The sequence below is a fragment of the Oncorhynchus masou genome, chromosome 33, assembly GCF_036934945.1.
Source record: "Oncorhynchus masou masou isolate Uvic2021 chromosome 33, UVic_Omas_1.1, whole genome shotgun sequence".
NCBI lineage: Eukaryota > Metazoa > Chordata > Actinopteri > Salmoniformes > Salmonidae > Oncorhynchus > Oncorhynchus masou.
The window spans coordinates 6,327,346-6,346,571 of record NC_088244.1 but is presented as its reverse complement, the minus strand read 5'-3'; the positions used below and the strand labels follow the sequence as shown (position 1 = coordinate 6,346,571).

At 42.5% G+C, this 19,226-nt stretch overlaps 2 protein-coding genes across 3 annotated transcripts; both read left to right on the top strand.

The window, feature by feature from the left end:
- Positions 1 to 224: 224 nt before the first annotated feature.
- Positions 225 to 1,470, top strand: LOC135527506 (aerolysin-like protein). The gene is made up of 2 exons (XM_064956008.1): positions 225 to 707; positions 1,021 to 1,470. Exons 1-2 carry the CDS (start codon positions 225 to 227, stop codon positions 1,468 to 1,470), a joined length of 933 nt encoding a protein of 310 aa, XP_064812080.1.
- An 11,435-nt stretch (positions 1,471 to 12,905) lies between these two features.
- Positions 12,906 to 18,731, top strand: LOC135527738 (aerolysin-like protein). Of its 2 annotated transcripts, none has more exons than XM_064956270.1 (3): positions 12,906 to 13,096; positions 16,427 to 16,938; positions 17,922 to 18,731. In XM_064956270.1, the coding sequence occupies exons 2-3, from the start codon at positions 16,456 to 16,458 to the stop codon at positions 18,369 to 18,371; spliced, it is 933 nt and encodes a 310-aa protein (XP_064812342.1). In that variant the 5' UTR covers positions 12,906 to 13,096; positions 16,427 to 16,455; the 3' UTR covers positions 18,372 to 18,731. The 2 variants fall into 2 exon arrangements, with proteins under 2 accessions (XP_064812342.1, XP_064812341.1); XM_064956269.1 differs by having other exon boundaries at positions 12,907 to 13,100.
- Positions 18,732 to 19,226: the final 495 nt, after the last annotated feature.

Here is a 19,226-nt window from a genome sequence, read left to right as displayed (position 1 = left end):
CATAATAATTTTAGAGGTGCATGGAGACGTGCTCACTTACACAACAATATGTTTCATTACAAAAGTCAGCAAGTGGCTCAGGAAGAAACAGCAGGAGGTAGAGGGGGATGTGCTGGGAGTAGGAGCGGGACTCTGACTTTGAATTCTTAATCAGTTCCTTTGAGTTGGAGGCTTCTTAAATTGATATGTACAAATTTGTATTTGAGGTTCCGTGACGCACACACATGGCAACCACACTGCATTTGATCGGTGGTGCAGGAGGCTCTTACTTTGAATTCCATGGCATGGACAACGGTGCCACCCTCAAGAAGATCGGAGTGGCGGTGGGAGACTCGCAGGTGAAAGCTGTGCGGGCGGAGCTGACCGACGGGAAAGTAGCGACTTTTGGAGATGCGAACACTTTCAATGAGTTTGAGTTCAACCTCGGCGAGCGCATCACCAAGCTGTCGCTGTGGGGTAACGGCGCCGGCACACGTCTGGGTGCCATCAAGTTCACGACGAGTGAGAACCGGGAGTTCTTTGAGAAAATGACCAGCTGGGGACTGAAGACTGAGTACACCATAGATGTGGGGTCTGGAATCTGCCTGGGGCTGCAGGGCAGGTCTGGCTCAGACATCGACTGCATGGGCTTCCTCTTCATCAACACCATCAAGTCGTCCGTGCTGACCGACATGGAGTATCCCACCCTGTCCCTCTTCAAACCCCAGGTGAGCTCTTCCAAAGATGTGTAGACAGCTCAGGACAAATCTACCGATGCATTAACATTAAGGGGCTGTCCACTTTAAAACATGTAATCCAGTATGGGGGTCGACATTCATCAGGCATCTCATTTCTAGGACAGTCATGCCTTATGTCTAATTGGCCTTGGTCAGTAAACTAGCAACAAACATTTTTGTTTTCACATTTACTAATCAGTCCAAGATGGGACACATGTTATTGTTGTCTTTCTAAAAATGTATTATCAGTTAATAAATTGTCTTTGTATTGTTTGAACAACTTGTATCTTTGTGTTGATTTTAGGTGACCCCAGAATATGTGAAATCTGTGTCTCACCAGAACGACACCTCCTTGGTTCTAGAAAAGTCAATTTCATACAGCAAGACGCTGACCAAGACTTCATCCTGGTCCGTCAGCAACAAAATAGAATTCACCTTGAATGTGTCGGTCAAAGCAGGGATCCCGGATCTGGTCGAGGTGTCATCAGGGTTCTGCTTGACCGTGGGAGTGGAGCAATCCACCAGCCTGCACAAGACAGAGACCATAACAGAATCAGGTACCATCAACGTGAAGATCCCTCCAGGGAAGACCATGGATGTTGAGATCATGATGGGGAAAGCAAATATCGACCTCGACTACGAGGCCATAGTGAAAGTCACCTGCATGAATGGCAGTCAGCTGGTCTTCCCATCCAAAGGCATCTACACTGGTGTGGCTTACTCTTCATTGACCTTATCCACAAAGGAGAGATGAGTCAAGTGTGACTTTATGAATAAAAAGTGCAGTGATAGAAATTGACACCATGACTGATTCTTTGTGTGCCTTTTCTGTTATTATGATCTTTGAGTGATTCTAATTGAACCCAGTTTTCTTTATCAGCAGAGGTTATAACAATAGGTGGGTCTTTCCTACAATCCGGTGCCTTTTGTGTCCAATGACATTTTAGTAACACTTTGTATGAATTGTTGAACAACATTAATTTCAAAATGTTTTATGGTTAGACCCCCATTTACCATAAACACAATGTTATCTAATTTGATTTCGTAATAGATTTGCCTTTTCTCCAGTATAGGCTTGACTTTCACATACTTTTCGTAAATATCATTACATTGTTCTTTCTAACAAATTCTTTACGATTAACATGCAGTCACTCACACGTGATTAACGCTACACACACACACACACACAATTTAAATTTATTCCCCTTACCTCAAAAAACATGTAAATATTGGATTACCCATTGTGTAGAATACAAGCAGCATCTCAGCTGCAATGCACAGCATTCTAGTCACTATGGGGCAGCAGGTAACTCAGTGGTTAAAGCATTGAGTCTAACTGAAAAGTTACTAAAAATGAAAAATCCTGGAATTAATTAAATTACCTTTTGATGCTGGAGCACCTGGGGGAATAGACTGAACAATAATATATATCGCCATGTAAAGTGTTGGTCCCACTGCATCACCTGGGGGAATAGACTGAACAATAATATATATCACCATGTAAAGTGTTGGTCCCACTGCATCACCTGGGGGAATAGACTGAACAATAATATATATCACCATGTAAAGTGTTGGTCCCACTGCATCACCTGAGGGAATAGACTGAACACTGTCGCTCTTCTGCATAATCCATCCACCTGACAGGTGTGACATATCAAGAAGATGATTAAATGCCATGATCCTTACACAGTTGAACCTTGTGCTGGGGAATTTAAATGGCCACTCTAAAATGTGCAGTTTTGTCACAGAATACAATGCCACAGACATATGATGTTGAGGATGAGTGCCATTGGCATGCTGAATGCAGGAATGGTCACGAGAGCTGTTGCCAGGGAATTTAATGTACATTTTTCTACCATGTTGTTGTAGAGAATTTGTTACTACGTCTAACCAGCCTCACAACTGCAAACCTATGTTGTCATGTGGGCACGCGTTTGTTGATGTCAATGTTGTGAACAGAGTTCCCCATGGTGGCGGTGTGATTGTCATGGGCAGGCATAAACTAGGGACAACAAGTACAATTGCACTTCATTGATGGCAATTTGAATGCACAGAGAAAAAGTGATGAGATCCTGAGGCCCATTGTCGGGCCATTCATCCGCCAGCATCAACTCACGTTTCAGCATTCGGGCTCCCAAGTGGAGCAGCTTTCTAGGGCACTGCATCTCAGTGCAAGAGGCGTCACTACAGTCCCTGGTTTGAATCCAGGCTGTATCACCTCCGGCTGTGATTGGGAGTCCTATAGAGCGGTGCACAATTGGCCCAGCGCCGTCTGGGTTAGGCCATCATTGTAAATAAGAATTTAACTGTTCTTAACCAACTTGCCTAGTAATATTAAGGTTAAAAATAAAATAAAAATCTTAATATGATAATGCACGGGCCCTTGTCGCAATGATCTGTACACAATTCCTGGCATCTGAAAATGTCCCTGTTCTTCCATGGCCTTAAATACCCACCAGACATGTCACCCGTTGTGCATGTTTGGGATGCTCTGGATTGACATGTACGACACCGTGTTCCAGCCAATATCCATTAACTTCGCATAGCTGTTGAAGAGTGGGAAAACATTCCACAGGTAATTTTATTTTACCTTTATTTCACTAGGCAAGTCAGTTAAGAACAAATTCTTATTTTCAATGACGGCCTAGGAACAGTGGGTTAACTGCCTGTTCAGGGGCAGAATGACCGATTTTTACCTTGTCAGCTCATGGATTTGAACTTGCAACTTTTTGGTTACAAGTCCAATGTTCTAAACACTATGCTACCCTGCTGCCCCGGTAACAATCAACAGCCTGATCAACTTTGTGAAGGAGATACGTCACACTACATGAGGCAAATTTTAAAACAGGCAACATAAAGATTTATACAGAACTCGTCAAAGGTTTGGACACACCTACTCATTCAAGGGTTTTTCTTCATTTTCACTATTTTCTACACTGTAGAATAAATGTGAAGACATCAAAGCTATGAAATAACACATGGAATGATGTAGTAACCAAAATCAATAAATATCTTATATTTTTCAAAGTAGCCACTCTTTGCCTTGATGACAGCTTTGCACACTCTTGGCATTCTCTCAACCAGCTTCACCTGGAATGCTTTTCCATCAGTCTAGAAGGAGTTCCCATATATGCTGAACAATTGTGTCTGCTGTTCCTCCACTCTACGGTCAAACTCATCCCAATCCATCTCAATTGTGTTGAGGTCGGGTGATTGTGAAGGCCAGGTCATCTGATGCAGCACTCCATCACTCTACGTCTTGGTCAAATAGCCTAAAACACAGCCTGGAGGTGTATTGGGTCATTGTCCTGTTAAAAACCAAATGATAGTCCCACTAAGCATAAACCAGATGAGATTGCGTATCCCTGCAGAATGCTGAGATAGCCATGCTGGTATTTTAAAATATTTTAACTAGGCAAGTCAGTTGAGAACAAAGTTTTAATTTCAATGACGGCCTAGGAATAATGCGTTAACTGCCTTGTTCAGGGGTTGAACAACTGATTTGTACCCGCTCGGGGATTTGACCTTGCAACCTTCTGGTTACAATTCCAACGCTCGAACCACTAGGCTAACCTGCCTAAATGTGCATTCTGTTAAAAAAAACAATCACTGACAGTGTCACCAGTGAAGCGCCATCACACCTCCATGCTTCACAGTGGGAACCATACATGCGGAGATCAATTTGAATCAATTGGAGGTGTACATGTGGATGTATTTCAAGGCCTACCTCCAAACTCAGTGCCTCTTTGCTTGACATCATGGGAAAATCAAAAGGAATCAGCCAAGACCTCAGAATAAAAATGTTAGACCTCCACAAGTCTGGTTCGTCCTTGGGACCAATTTCCAAACGCCTGAAGGTACCATGTTCATCTGTACAAACAATAGTACGCAAGTAAAACACCATGGGACCACGCAGCCATCATACCACTCAGGAAGGAGATGCGTTCTGTCTCCTAGAGCTGAATATACTTTGGTGCTAAAAGTGCAAATCAATCCCAGAACAACAGCAAATGACCTTGTGAAGATGCTGGAGGAACCAGGTACAAAAGTATCTATATCCACAGTAAAACGAGTCCTATATCAATATAACCTGAAAGTCCGCTCAGCAAGGAAGAAGCCACTGCTCCAAAACCGTCATAAAAAACCCAGTCTACGGTTTGCAACTGCACATGGAGAAAAGTCCTCTTGTCTGATGAAACAAAAATAAAACTGTTTGGCAATAATGACCATCGTTATGTTTGGAGGAAAAAAGGGGATGCTTGCAAGCTGAAGAACACCAAACCAACCGTGAAGCACGGGGGTTGCATCATCATGTTGTGGGGGTACTTTGCTGCAGGAGGGACTGGTGCACATCATGAAATAGATGGTATCCCGAGGGAGGAAATTATGTGGATATATTGAAGCAATGTCTCAAGACTTCAGTCAGGAAGTTAAAGCTTGGTCGCAAATGGGTCTTCCAAATGGACAATGACCCCAAGCATACTTCCAAAGTTGTGGCAAAATTAAGGACAACAAAGTCAAGGTATTGAAGTGGCCATCACAAAGCTCCGACCTCAGTCCCATAGAAAATGTGAGGGCAGAACTGAAAAAAAGTGTTTGCGAGCAAGGAGGCCTACAAACCTGACTCAGTTACACCAGCTCTGTCAGGAGGAATAGGCCAAAATTCACCCAACTTTTGTTGGACGCTTTTGGATGGCTACCCGAAACGTTTGACTGAAGTTCAACAATTTAAAGGCAATGCTACCAAATACTAACTGAGTGTATGTAAACTTCTGACCCACTGGGAATGTGATGAAAGAAATTAAAGCTGAAAGAAATAATTATTTCTACTATTTTTCTGACATTTCACATTCTTAAAATAAAGTGATGATCCTAACTGACCTAAGACAGGGAATTTTTTAACTAGGATTAAATGTCAGGAATTGTGAAACACTGCGTTTAAATGTATTTGGCTAAGGTGTATGTAAACTTCCGACTTGAACTGTATATATATAGTGGGGCAAAAAAGTATTTAGTCAGCCACCAATTTTGCAAGTTCTCCCACTTAAAAAGATGAGAGAAGCCTGTAATTTTCATCATAGGTACACTTCAACTATGACAGACAAAATGAGAAAAAAAATCCTGAAAATCACATTGTAGGATATTTTATGAATTTATTTGCAAATTATGGTGTAAAATAAGTATTTGGTCACCTACAAACAAGCAAGATTTCTGGCTCTCACAGACCTGTAACTTCTTCTTTAAGAGGCTCCTCTTGTCCTCCACTCATTACCTGTATTAATGGCACTTGTTATCAGTATAAAATACACCTGTCCACAACCTCAAACAGTCACACTCCAAACTCCACTATGGCCAAGACCAAAGAGCTGTCAAAGGACACCGGAAACAAAATTGTAGACCTGCACCAGGCTGGGAAGACTGAATCTGGAATAGGTAAGCAGCTTGGTTTGAAGAAATCAACTGTGGGAGCAATTATTAGGAAATGGAAGACATACAAGACCACTGATAATGTCCCTCGATCTGGGGCTCCACGCAAGATCTCACCCCATGGGGTCAAAATGATCACAAGAACGGTAAGCAAAAATCCCAAAACCACACGGGGGGACCTAGTGAATGACCTGCAGAGAGCTTGATCCCAAACACACCGCCCGGACAACGAAGGAGTGGCTTCGTAAGAAGAATTTCAAGGTCCTGGAGTGGCCTAGCCAGTCTCCAGATCTCAACCCCATAGAAAATCTTTGGAGGGAGTTGAAAGTCCGTGTTGCCCAGCAACAGCCCCAAAACATCACTGCTCTAGAGGAGATCTTCATGGAGGAATGGGACAAAATACCAGCAACAGTGTGTTAAAACCTTGTGAAGACTTACAGAAAACGTTTGGCCTCTGTCAAGTATTGAGAGAAACTTTTGTTATTGACCAAATACTTATTTTCCACCGTAATTTGCAAATAAATAAATTCAAAATCCTACAATGTGATTTTCTGGAGATAAAAAAACGCATTTTGTCTGTCATAGTTGAAGTGTACCTATGATGAAAATTACAGGCCTCTCTCATCTTTTTAAATGGGAGAACTTGCACAATTGGTGGCTGACTAAATACTTTTTTTCCCCACTTTTATATATATATATATATATATATATATATATATATATATATATATATATATATATAGGGTCTTTGGAAAGTATTCTGACCCCTTGAATTTTTGCAAAAATATTATAAATGTAAAACTGAAATATAACATTTACATAAGTATTCAGACCCTTTACTCAGTACTTTGTTTAAGCACCTTTGGCAGTGATTACAGCCTCAAGTCTTCTTGGGTATGACTCTACAAGTTTGGCACTCCTGTATCTGGGGAGTGTCTCCCATTCTTTACTGTAGATCCTCTCAATCTCATCTAATTTGTTTTGAGAAGGAGAAGGAGGCGAGGCGAGAGGATGCGATGATTATGCAATTGATATTCTCCACGTCACAGCAAAATTTCTCCTTTTGAGTGAGAAAGCTAACAAGTGCCATCATGGTTAGCCCCTCCATTCAAGCTGTATAGTGGTTAGTACTGTGCGTTGAGGCTGCAGAAACCACTGTTCACAGCATATCATGGCAAAAAGTCTCCTTTCAATGCTTAAAACGTACTACTGTAACTGTGTAATTTAATCTGTAAATCTGTGGCATTAGCTGAACTGGCTAACAACTCAAGTGTTTTAGCCAGCTTGTACGCATCACTGTCTCAGCATGAGTATCCTCTAAAATCATTCTCTGGTACCTCACTGTGATTGTATAGTGGTTAAAAACCTCTTAGGGCTAGGGGGCAGTGTTCGGAAGGTCGGATGAATGACGTGCTCAAAATAAACTGCCTGTTACTCAGGCCCAGAGACTAGGATATGCATATAATTGTTAGCATTGGATAGAAAACACTCTAATGTTTCTAAAACTGTATGTCTGTGAGTATAACATAAGTGATATAGCGGGTGGGCCCTGCGTATATATGTTTACACATACAGTTTAGGTACAACGATTAAAAAACTAAACAAGACAAACAAAACAATCACAGAAAACACAAAAAATACAGCAACAGATTACATTTACACATAGGTTATTCCCCAGCACAAGAACTTGCATTACACAAAACAGTTACAAGCAATACAAAAATAAAAACTCTCAATTTTTTTTATTTTACCTTTATTTAACCAGGCAAGTCAGTTAAGAACAAATTCTTATTATCAATGACGGCCTGGGAACAGTGGGTTAACTGCCTGTTCAGGGGCAGAACGACAGATTTGTACCTTGTCAGCTCGGGGGTTTGAACTCGCAACCTTCCGGTTACTAGTCCAACGCTCTAACCAATATTTTAAATGGGCAAGTGCGACAAGATTCTCAAGTTTAAGTTTAGTCTACAAGCTATTCCATAGGCAAGGAGCGTCCATATGGTGGAAAATGTCTTATACTGAAGACATAGCAGTGAATTGTACAAGCTGTATCCATTCTCTGTTCTGTTTATCATGGTTTGTGCAGGCCAAATGAGGTGTTGGTTTTGGGGATGATCAGTGAGATATACCTGCTGGAACGTGTGCTACGGGTGGGTGTTGTTATCGTGACCAGTGAACTGAGATAAGGCGGAGCTTTACCTAGCATAGACTTATAGATGACCTGGAATCAGTGGGTCTGGCGACGAATATGTAGCGAGGGCCAGCCGGCTAGAGCATACTGGTCGCAGTGGTGGGTGGTATAAGGTGATTTGGTAACAAAACGGATGGCACTGTGATAGGGGGTACAGTCTTTATTTTTTTTATTTTTTTTATTAGCAAAACAGTTAAGAACAATTTCTTATTTTCAATGATGCCCTAGTAACAGTTGGTTAACTCTCTTGTTCAGGGAAGAACAACAGATTTTTTACTTGCTGGTTCAGGGATTTGGTCTTGCAACCTTTCGGTTATTAGTCCAACACTCTTATCACTAGGATACCTGCTGGCCCATCTGTAGATGGGTGAAGAATTTAACATTTAATGCTGTTTTAATTCAGGGGTCACGAATCCCCTGCCTGTTCGGGCGGTTTTCAGCGGTCGTCGTCACCGGCCTACGAGCCGCCACCGATCCCTTTTTCCTTTTCTGTTAGTTTAGTCTTATTAGTTGCATTTGTTCCTATTTGTGTTTTCTTGATTTTCTCGTCTATTTAAGCTTGTTAGGTCCGCTCTAGTTTGTGCGGGATTATTTTGTGTTCACGTTTAGTGTTGGATGTGGTTTTGTGCTGTGGACCGTGTTACCCTGTGTTTTGGGTTGGTCAGTGTTTTCCTCCCTGTGTTTTGGGTTGGCCAGTGTTTTCCGCCCTGTGTTTGGGGTTGGTCAGTGTTTTCCTCCCTGTGTTTGGGGTTGGTCAGTGTTTTCCTCACTGTGTTTTGGGTTGGTCAGTGTTTTCCTCCCTGTGTTTGGGGTTGGTCAGTGTTTTCCCCCCTGTGTTTTGGGTTGGCCAGTGTTTTCCTCCCTGTGTTTTGGGTTGGTCGGTGTTTTCCTCCCTGTGTTTTGGGTTGGTCAGTGTTTACCGCCCTGTGTTTGGGGTTGGTCAGTGTTTTCCTCCCTGTGTTTGGGGTTGGTCAGTGTTTTCCTCCCTGTGTTTGGGGTTGGTCAGTGTTTTCCCCCCTGTGTTTTGGGTTGGTCAGTGTTTTCCTCCCTGTGTTTTGGGTTGGTCAGTGTTTTCCTCCCTGTGTTTTGGGTTGGTCAGTGTTTTCCTCCCTGTGTTTTGGGTTGGTCAGTGTTTACCGCCCTGTGTTTGGGGTTGGTCAGTGTTTTCCTCCCTGTGTTTGGGGTTGGTCAGTGTTTTCCTCCCTGTGTTTTGGGTTGGTCAGTGTTTACCGCCCTGTGTTTGGGGTTGGTCAGTGTTTTCCTCCCTGTGTTTAGGGTTGGTCAGTGTTTTCCTCCCTGTGTTTTGGGTTGGTCGGTGTTTTCCTCCCTGTGTTTTGGGTTGGTCAGTGTTTACCGCCCTGTGTTTGGGGTTGGTCAGTGTTTTCCTCCCTGTGTTTTGGGTTGGTCAGTGTTTTCCTCCATGTGTTTTGGGTTGGTCAGTGTTTCCCGCCCTGTTTGGGGTTGGTCAGTGTTTCCCGCCCTGTTTGGGGTTGGTCAGTGTTTTCCTCCCTGTGTTTTGGGCTGGTCAGTGTTTTCCTCCCTGTGTTTTGGGTTGGTCGGTGTTTTCCTCCCTGTGTTTTGGGTTGGTCAGTGTTTTCCGCCCTGTGTTTGGGGTTGGTCAGTGTTTTCCTCCCTGTGTTTTGGGTTGGTCAGTGTTTCCCTCCCTGTGTTTGGGTTGGTCAGTGTTTTCCTCCATGTGTTTTGGGCTGGTCAGTGTTTTCCTCCCTGTGTTTTGGGTTGGTCGGTGTTTTCCTCCCTGTGTTTTGGGTTGGTCAGTGTTTTCCGCCCTGTCTTTTGGGTTGGTCGGTGTTTTCCTCCCTGTGTTTTGGGTTGGTCAGTGTTTTCCTCCCTGTGTTTGGGGTTGGTCAGTGTTTTCCTCCCTGTGTTTGGGGTTGGTCAGTGTTTTCCTCCCTGTGTTTTGGGTTGGTCAGTGTTTTCCTCCCTGTGTTTTGTGTTGGTCGGTGTTTTCCTCCCTGTGTTTTGGGTTGGCCAGTGTTTTCCGCCCTGTGTTTTGGGTTGGTCAGTGTTTTCCTCCCTGTGTTTTGGGTTGGTCAGTGTTTACCGCCCTGTGTTTGGGGTTGGTCAGTGTTTTCCTCCCTGTGTTTTGGGTTGGTCGGTGTTTTCCTCCATGTGTTTTGGGTTGGCCAGTGTTTTCCGCCCTGTTTTTTGGGTTGGTCAGTGTTTTCCTCCCTGTGTTTTGGGTTGGTCAGTGTTTTCCTCCCTGTGTTTGGGGTTGGTCAGTGTTTTCCTCCCTGTGTTTTGGGTTGGCCAGTGTTTTCCGCCCTGTGTTTTGGGTTGGTCAGTGTTTTCCTCCATGTGTTTTGGGTTGGTCAGTGTTTACCGCCCTGTGTTTGGGGTTGGTCAGTGTTTTCCTCCCTGTGTTTGGGGTTGGTCAGTGTTTTCCTCCCTGTGTTTTGGGTTGGCCAGTGTTTTCCGCCCTGTGTTTTGGGTTGGTCAGTGTTTTCCTCCATGTGTTTTGGGTTGGTCAGTGTTTCCCGCCCTGTTTGGGGCTGGTCAGTGTTTTCCTCCATGTGTTTTGGGTTGGTCAGTGTTTCCCGCCCTGTTTGTGGTTGGTCAGTGTTTCCCGCCCTGTTTGGGGTTGGCCAGTGTTTCCCGCCTTGTGTTTTGGGTTGGTCAGTGTTTTCCTCCCTGTGTTTTGGGTTGGTCAGTGTTTCCCTCCCTGTGTTTGGGTTGGTCAGTGTTTTCCTCCATGTGTTTTGGGCTGGTCAGTGTTTTCCTCCTTGTGTTTTGGGTTGGTCAGTGTTTTCCTCCCTGTGTTTTGGGTTGGTCAGTGTTTCCCTCCCTGTGTTTTGGGTTGGTCAGTGTTTTCCTCCCTGTGTTTTGGGTTGGTCAGTGTTTTGCTCCCTGTGTTTGGGGTTGGTCAGTGTTTTCCTCCCTGTGTTTTGGGTTGGTCAGTGTTTTCCTCCCTGTGTTTTGGGTTGGTCAGTGTTTTCCTCCCTGTGTTTTGGGTTGGTCAGTGTTTTCCTCCCTGTGTTTGGGGTTGGTCAGTGTTTTCCGCCCTGTGTTTTGGGTTGGTCAGTGTTTTCCGCCCTGTGTTTTGGGTTGGTCAGTGTTTTCCTCCCTGTGTTTGGGGTTGGTCAGTGTTTCCCGCCCTGTTTGGGCATGACCGTTTGCGCCGGAATAAAGTGTCTATTTTTCTTGAACCCTCTGCTCTCTGCACTCTTACCTTCCACTCCTATTCATCCATGACATCAGGCAGTAACAACAAAATGTGGAAGGACTCAGGGAGGATAAATCATTTGAAGTCAGGAGGTCATTCAAGAGGTGGTTAAGTCATTCTAGATGATGTGTTATCTGATTGAATGGAGTGTGACTTTCACCTTGTTACTCTTGGCCCAGCTCTCCCCTACATTGATGCAACAGGTTTAGAGGGGTGTTGAACAGTGTGTGGGCTATCATGGAGCAGACTACAGTGATTAATCACAGTATGAGTATTTATGAGTATGGCATGTTTTATTCACTCCCATTCCAAATTTGCTGCATTTGTCTTCACTGTGAAACGTCCCACTATCACGCCTACTCCCGCGCCCCCTCTTCAGCGCTCGATGTCGCCGGTCTACAAACCACTGGTCCTGGTAACCAAAATTTCGGACACCTGCTCCCCATCATTACGCACACCTGGACTGACCTATTATATTATTATTCCACAAAGGAACCAACCCTATGAACCATGCCCATGTCTGTTTTTTTGTGTAGCAGTACTTATCTTGGCCAGGTTGCGGTTGTAAATGAAAACTTGTTCTCAACTAGTCTACCTGGTTAAATAAAGGTGAAATAAAATAAATAAGAGAACTGAAGGGACCGCCTGGGTGGAACTTGTGGCAGACATGTTTTGTACGTGTTTGTTTTAACCTCTGGTGTTCCCAGCCAGACCTTCGCTGTTGAACCACAGATAAATCAAGCATAAGTTTGTGACGCCATAATTGGAGTGGAAATGTACCACTAAGGACTCAGAATCCCAAAGCAAATGAAGCGATCATTATTTGTTTTAATGTACGGAGAGGTTCACACACCTTGGTATATGTCTACTGAAGCTCTGAAGGGGCAGAGTAATAGTTTTTTTTTTAATGTAGGCATGATTTATGGGTTGGTTTTTGCAAACGACTGGCTGTTATCATGAGGGCTCAGTTCCCAAATAAATTGAGCAAGGTCTCATGTCTTAAATTCCAGAACATATTCTGGGCATTCTACCAATTGGTCTGAGGGGAAGTAATGACCGTGTTCCTTTGTGTATTTACCCAGTCACCTGCATGAACCATGATAAACAGAACGGAGGATGCATTACAGCTTGTACAATTCACTGCTATGTCTTCAGTATTAGACATTTTCCACCACATAGATTTTAAACTTATAGGATGTTATGACGAACAAAACTACAGAGAAAGGTGATGTTGCATATTAGTGATTTTTTTTGTGACTCGAAACCACCGGTATGCTCTCTGGCTCAAATATCAAGAAGAGGAAGTGGCGCCAAGAGTTGTTGAAACTGTTGATACATATTTGTCAAGATTAGCACAATACAATGTCTTAATCAGGGTCAAAGGGTTTGTGTCAATTTCAATAGAAAACTACTGACGCATATCTTTATTTGCATGAGGGGAGTTTTGCTGCTATATAAGAGAGTGTTTCTCCACTCCAGAGACACATATTCCGCTGATGCATCTTTAATGTTAAACAATTGAACTTCACTCGAACTTCACTCTTCTATAGTCATCCTTAACACTGAGGACTGCATATCATTGTACGTAAGTACACAATGTCCCTAAATAACTATTATTGCTATATGAGGAATGTTTGAGAGCTATACATTTCTATTTTGACCAACTAATTTACAACCATTTCAGGCAACAAATGTTTTCTAAATTCGGAAACAGTTTCTATAAAGTCTATCTGAACAAACATTGTATGGGTTTGTTGTCCCCCAAAATGAAATTGGGGAGCGACTACGGATCTGTCTCTGTCCGTCCGTTGTCATGTTTGTTTGTACGTTAGTAAAACAAGATCTCTGAGATCACTGGGCTGATTTTGACAAAACTTGGGTGAATGATTCGTCTTGTCATAGAGATTCAACATTTTGGCCCAAGGCGGGAGCTATGGCAATTCACTGAAATTTGTTAGTCATACGCAATATCTCAACTCGCCCAAATCAAATGTTATTCGTCAATTGCGCCGAATACAACAGTTGTAGACCTTACAGTGAATTTCTTACTTACGAGCCCTTAACCAACATTGCAGTTATTAAGAAAAAAAATACCAAAAAATGTAAACGTAAGATGAGAATAACATAATAGCGGAAGCATAATGTAAAAACAAACAAAATAGCATGATGTTTTGAAAGCCGATAAGACGGCTGCCCTTCCCTCCGGCGCTATCGTGAAATAAATAAGGGGGTACTGCATCATTAGTGGGGGACGACATGTTTACTCTTGCCTTGTTTTCACGTGGTTGACTTTGGACTCCTATTGTACTGTTTTGAATTCAAAAGTATGATGTTAGTATGTGGTTTAATGTGAGGTGAGTAGACTGTTGAGTGTAGTGCTTTACATCAAGCTGTCTCTTAACCTTGAATACACTGATTGACACATCTAGCATTGGGTACTGACATTTACAACGTAGGTGACTGGGAAAAAATGGCTTTGTTCACTCACTTTACCAACTTCATTATCCTGAACATAAATTGAATGCATAAACAGGCATGTTACCAACAAACAAACACATTAGGTACATCCCTACTAGGGACACGATTGGCTGGAACAATTTCAGAGTGAATGCAGGGCGAGGGGCAGTCAAAGAAGCTGGATCTTCTCAGAATATTTACATACTGATGGCTGACAATGTGCGATGACAATTTCACCAAATGTAAAAATAAATCTGACCTTATGCAGCTTTAAAATGAAAGCTTACTGAAATTAGTGACTCTATTTCCATCTTTGAATCTGAGGCCTGTATAAGCGTTGCACGTTAGTAAAATAAATCTAAAACAACTCATCTTGGTTAGTGAAAAAAAAAATTGAACTAATGTTGATTTTATTACTAATTAACTGCACATTTCATGGAACAAGCGGTTCCTAAATGATGTTGACTTACTGGTCATTATTTGTAGTTGATCGGTATATATCACATGGTGTTTTGTATTCACATTGTTCACTTTGGCCTGCTATTGTTTTTGTTTTCACATGGTGGACGTTGGCCTGCCCTGCTGATACTGTGTAATATGTGTTCAGGTGAGTGACTCAACACAGGTTTCTCATATTTCTTGTTGCATGTTCATGTTGGAATTATACTATATTATCACAGGGATTAATTTGACTCAGATACACAGATGTGGTGTGATAGTATGATGTTTAGTTGTTCCTATATAGTAGACTGAGTGTAGTGCTTTATACCAAGCTTTCCTTTTCATCTTGGTTTGACTAACACAACTAGTATTTCATACTGAAATGACAGATTCTAAACTATTAAACTGCAGGTGAAGGTGAAAAATCAAATTATGACTACACTACCAATGATGCAGCTGTTACATTGCTAGCACACTACAGTATCATCACATGCAGGTAAAAGACAATACTTTACCTTTCTGAAACCATTTAAAATCGAGGTAAAGTGTGTATCTACATTCAATAATGAAGTTTGAATGATTCAGGTTTTAGGTGTTACTTGTGTCACGTTCTGACCTTAGTTCCTTTTTTATGTCTTTGTGTTAGGTTGGTCAGGGTTTGAGTTGGGGTGGGTAGTCTATGTTATTTTTTTCTATGTTATATTTCTATGTGTTTGGCCTAGTATGGTTCTTAATCAGAGGCAGGTGTCGTTCGTTGTCTCTGATTGAGAATCACACTTCGGTAGCCTGTTTTCCCCATTTTGGGTGTTGATTTTCTGTTTAGTGTTTTTTGCACCTTACAGGACTGTTTCGGCTTTTTCGTTTATTCACGTTCTTATTTTGCATTTCAGTGTTTCAGTAAATAAAACATCATGAACACGTACCACGCTGCGCTTTGGTCCACACCTTCTTCATACGGCGACCGGAACAACTTGACTAAACCTGAGTGTTAGTTTTAATTGGACAGACACTTGATAAAGTTAACAGACCCTGTTCTATATTAGACAGTGTCATAATATATTAATACATACCTCTGAATACTTTAGCCCGTCTTAAAGCATATTGTCCTATATTATAATAAATGAATACATACCTGTGAATAGTGCAGCCTCTGTCCTAAAGAATATTGTTCTATATTCATTCATTTCAATCTTTATTCTATCAGATATTTCAAAGCAGCAACTTATTTTTGGAGAGGTGAATTTCAGCAGCATAAACACCTCATATTCTGATGTAGCATCTATTACATTCATACTCATCATTATAGGGCAGGTTATCATATTCTGATGTAGCATCTATTACATTCATACTCATCATTATAGGGCAGGTTATCATATTCTGATGTAGCATCTATAAAATGTGATTATTCATGATTATTCATAATTATAGCAACATATGAAGTAATTGTATTAGTGCATAGAGACGTGCTCACTTACACAACAACATGTTTATATAAATCATTACACAAGTCACCAAGTTAATCAGGAGAAACAGCAGAATGTAGAGTGGGGAGGTGCTGGGAGTAGGAGAGGGACTCTGAGGTTCCTAGCTGAGGAGGAAGGAATGGGTGTGATAGATTCCGGAGGAATAGAGATGGAAAGATCAGAGGAGGGTGGAGGACAAGGAGGAGTTAGGAGCAATTTAAAAATGCGTCATTCTCAGCGACCTGAGGATTGTGGAGCGATTTGGTCACCCTAGACCAGAGCTACCATCCTGTATTTTTTCATTCCCATCAACTAACTGGTTGATACACTGAATCAGGTTAGTTACAACCGGTGCTGGAGAGAAAAACTTACAGGAGGGTAGCTCTCCAGGAACAGGGTTGAGGAGCCCTGCCCTAGACTGATATGTTGCTCGACCTCTAGTTCCTAGTTCTTGTTCTTTAATTTCCTTTTGATGTTTGAATGTCTGAAACAGATCTTTCAATGTCTGAATAAGTTTTCTTAAATTGATCTGTACAAATGTGTATTTCAGGTTACGTGACGCACACTCAAACTCTCAACATGGCAACCACACTGCATTTGATCGGTGGAGGAGGAGGCAGTTCATTTGAATTCCACGGCATGAACAACGGTGCCACCCTCAAGAAGATCGGAGTGGCGGTGGAAGGCTGGCAGGTCAAAGCTGTGCGGGCGGAGCTTACCGACGGGCGTGTTGAGACCTTTGGAAATTCACACACTTTCAGTGAGTTTGAGTTCGACCTCGGCGAGCGCATCACCAAGATGTCTCTGTGGGGTAACGGCGCCGGCACACGTCTGGGTGCCATCAAGTTCAAGACGAGTAAGAACCGGGAGTTCTTTGAAAAAATGACCAGCTGGCCACTGAAGACTGAGTACACCATAGATGTGGGGTCTGGAATCTGCCTGGGGCTGCAGGGCAGGTCTGGCTCGGACATCGACAGCATGGGCTTCCTCTTCATCAACACCATCAAGTCGTCCGTGCTGACCGACATGGAGTATCCCACCCTGTCCTTCTTCAAACCCCAGGTGAGCTCTTCCATAGACGTGTGTACAGAGCTCAGGAAACCTCTACCGACGCTCTAACATTAAGGGGGCTGTCCACTTTAAAAGATATAATCCAATATGGGGGTCGACATTCATCAGGCATCTCATTTCTAGGAGAGTCACACACATACAGACACATTAATTATTATTTTTGGCTGTCTAAAAATCAATTGATCAGTTCCTCACTGATTGTTACGTACGCAAAACGCAAAACCATGCTACAACACAACTCCCCGTGGACTGAAAGAGGTATAGAGACTGTAGGTGCAAGTAAGGATGACAAAGGCAGAGAATTTACCGTTTACTGGGGAATTTATTCCGTCACACAGTAATGTTGGGGAAAAGGAGCTGAACAGAACCAAAGAAAGTAAATATCAAGCCCCATCTCCTACCTTACCTGCCTACCCATTAACCTAACTTAGCACCACCTGGTGCGCTAACCAAAATACAGGGGGCGGTCCACCCTGGTCTTACCTAGTGTGCATAGAAAGTGAATACGACGGTTTATGTATGCCCGCAGGCCTCTTGCCTAAGTTCTCCCTTGGTGCCTTCCCCTTCCTCCCTGGGAACAAATGAAACAGAACAACACAAAAAATGTCAATAATCAAAAAAACTGCATCATATTGACCAACACAGGGCATACAAATCAGCTCTCTCTCAGCAACAACCAACACAGGACACACAAATCATCTCTTTCTAAGCAACAGAACACTGGCTTATATAGCTGGAGAATGAGTCTGTAATTACAGACAGCTGTATCCTCTGACGAGAGGGCGGGGTCAGCTCCAAATAGCAATGGGCTGACCAATCAGCTGCTTGGGGGAATTTTAGGAAGCCATCCTGAAACACAAACATACAACATAACCACAACACAGAAACTGGGGAACGTAACACTGATGATTAGTTCTTAAATTGTCTTTTTCTTTCCTGAACAATTTGTATCGTTGTGTGTGTGTTGATTTTAGGTGACCCCAGAGTATGTGAAATCCGTTTCTCACCACAACGACACCTCCTTGGTTCAAGAAGAATCCATTACATACAGCAAGACCCTGACCAAGACTTCCTCCTGGTCCGTCAGCAACAAAATAGAATCCACCTTGAATGTGTCGGTCAAAGCAGGGATCCCGGATCTGGTCGAGGTGTCATCAGGGTTCAGCTTGACCGTGGGAGTGGAGCAATCCACCAGCCTGCAGAAGACAGAGACCATAACAGAATCGGATACCATCAGCCTGAAGATCCCGCCAGGGAAGACCATGGATGTTGAGATCACAGTGGGGAAAGCAAATATTGACCTCGACTACAGAGCCACAGTGAAAGTCACCTGCATGAACGGCAGTCAGCTGGTCTTCCCATCCAATGGCATCTACACCGGTGTGACTTACACTTCAGCGAGGGTATCCACAAAGGAGAGATGAGACAAGTGTATGACATCATGAATAGTAGGCACAGTGATAAAATGTGACACCATTACTAAATCTATGTGTGCCTTTTCTGTTATTATGATCTTCTTTGAGTAATTCTAATTGAACCATGTTGACTCAGCTCTTTATTTCTGTCTCGGCAGAGGTTATAACAACAGGTGGGTCATTCCTACAATCCGGTGCCTTTTGTGTCCAATGACATGATAACACATGTTTTGTGTGAATTATTGAACAACATTCATTTCAAAAGGTTGTGTTATATACGCTTACACCCACATTTCCCATTAAAAAAAAACAATGTTAAGTAACGATATCTTAATCTCATGAATATTAAACCATTTTAATATTAAACCATCTTGTGTGTCAGTAACCTTTCTCCCTATTCCCAGTTTACTCTACCATTCACAAAATCCAGACATTTTCCAATATTTTAATGATCGTTACATGTTGACGACTTGTTGACTTTCTTACAAATTGTTTATCATGATTTATTCATTATTTAGTATAAGAATCATCTAATGTGTTTGTCAGCATACATGCTGTCACTCACACACGCACAGATACCTTTTTTTTCCCCCTGGTTGCATTTTTAACATGCTGGTAGAAATTAGGTAACATGGATTTAAGTTATCCTGCATTGAAGTCCCCGGCCACTAGGAGCGCCACCTCTGGATGAGCATTTTCCTGTTTGCTTATGGCCTTATTCAGCTCATTGAGTGCAGTGTTAGTGCCAGCATTGGTTTGTGGTGGTAAATAGACAGCTACGAAGAATATAGATGAAAAACTATCTTGGTAAATAGTGTGGTCTACAGCTAATCATGAGATACTCTACCTCAGGTGAGCAAAACC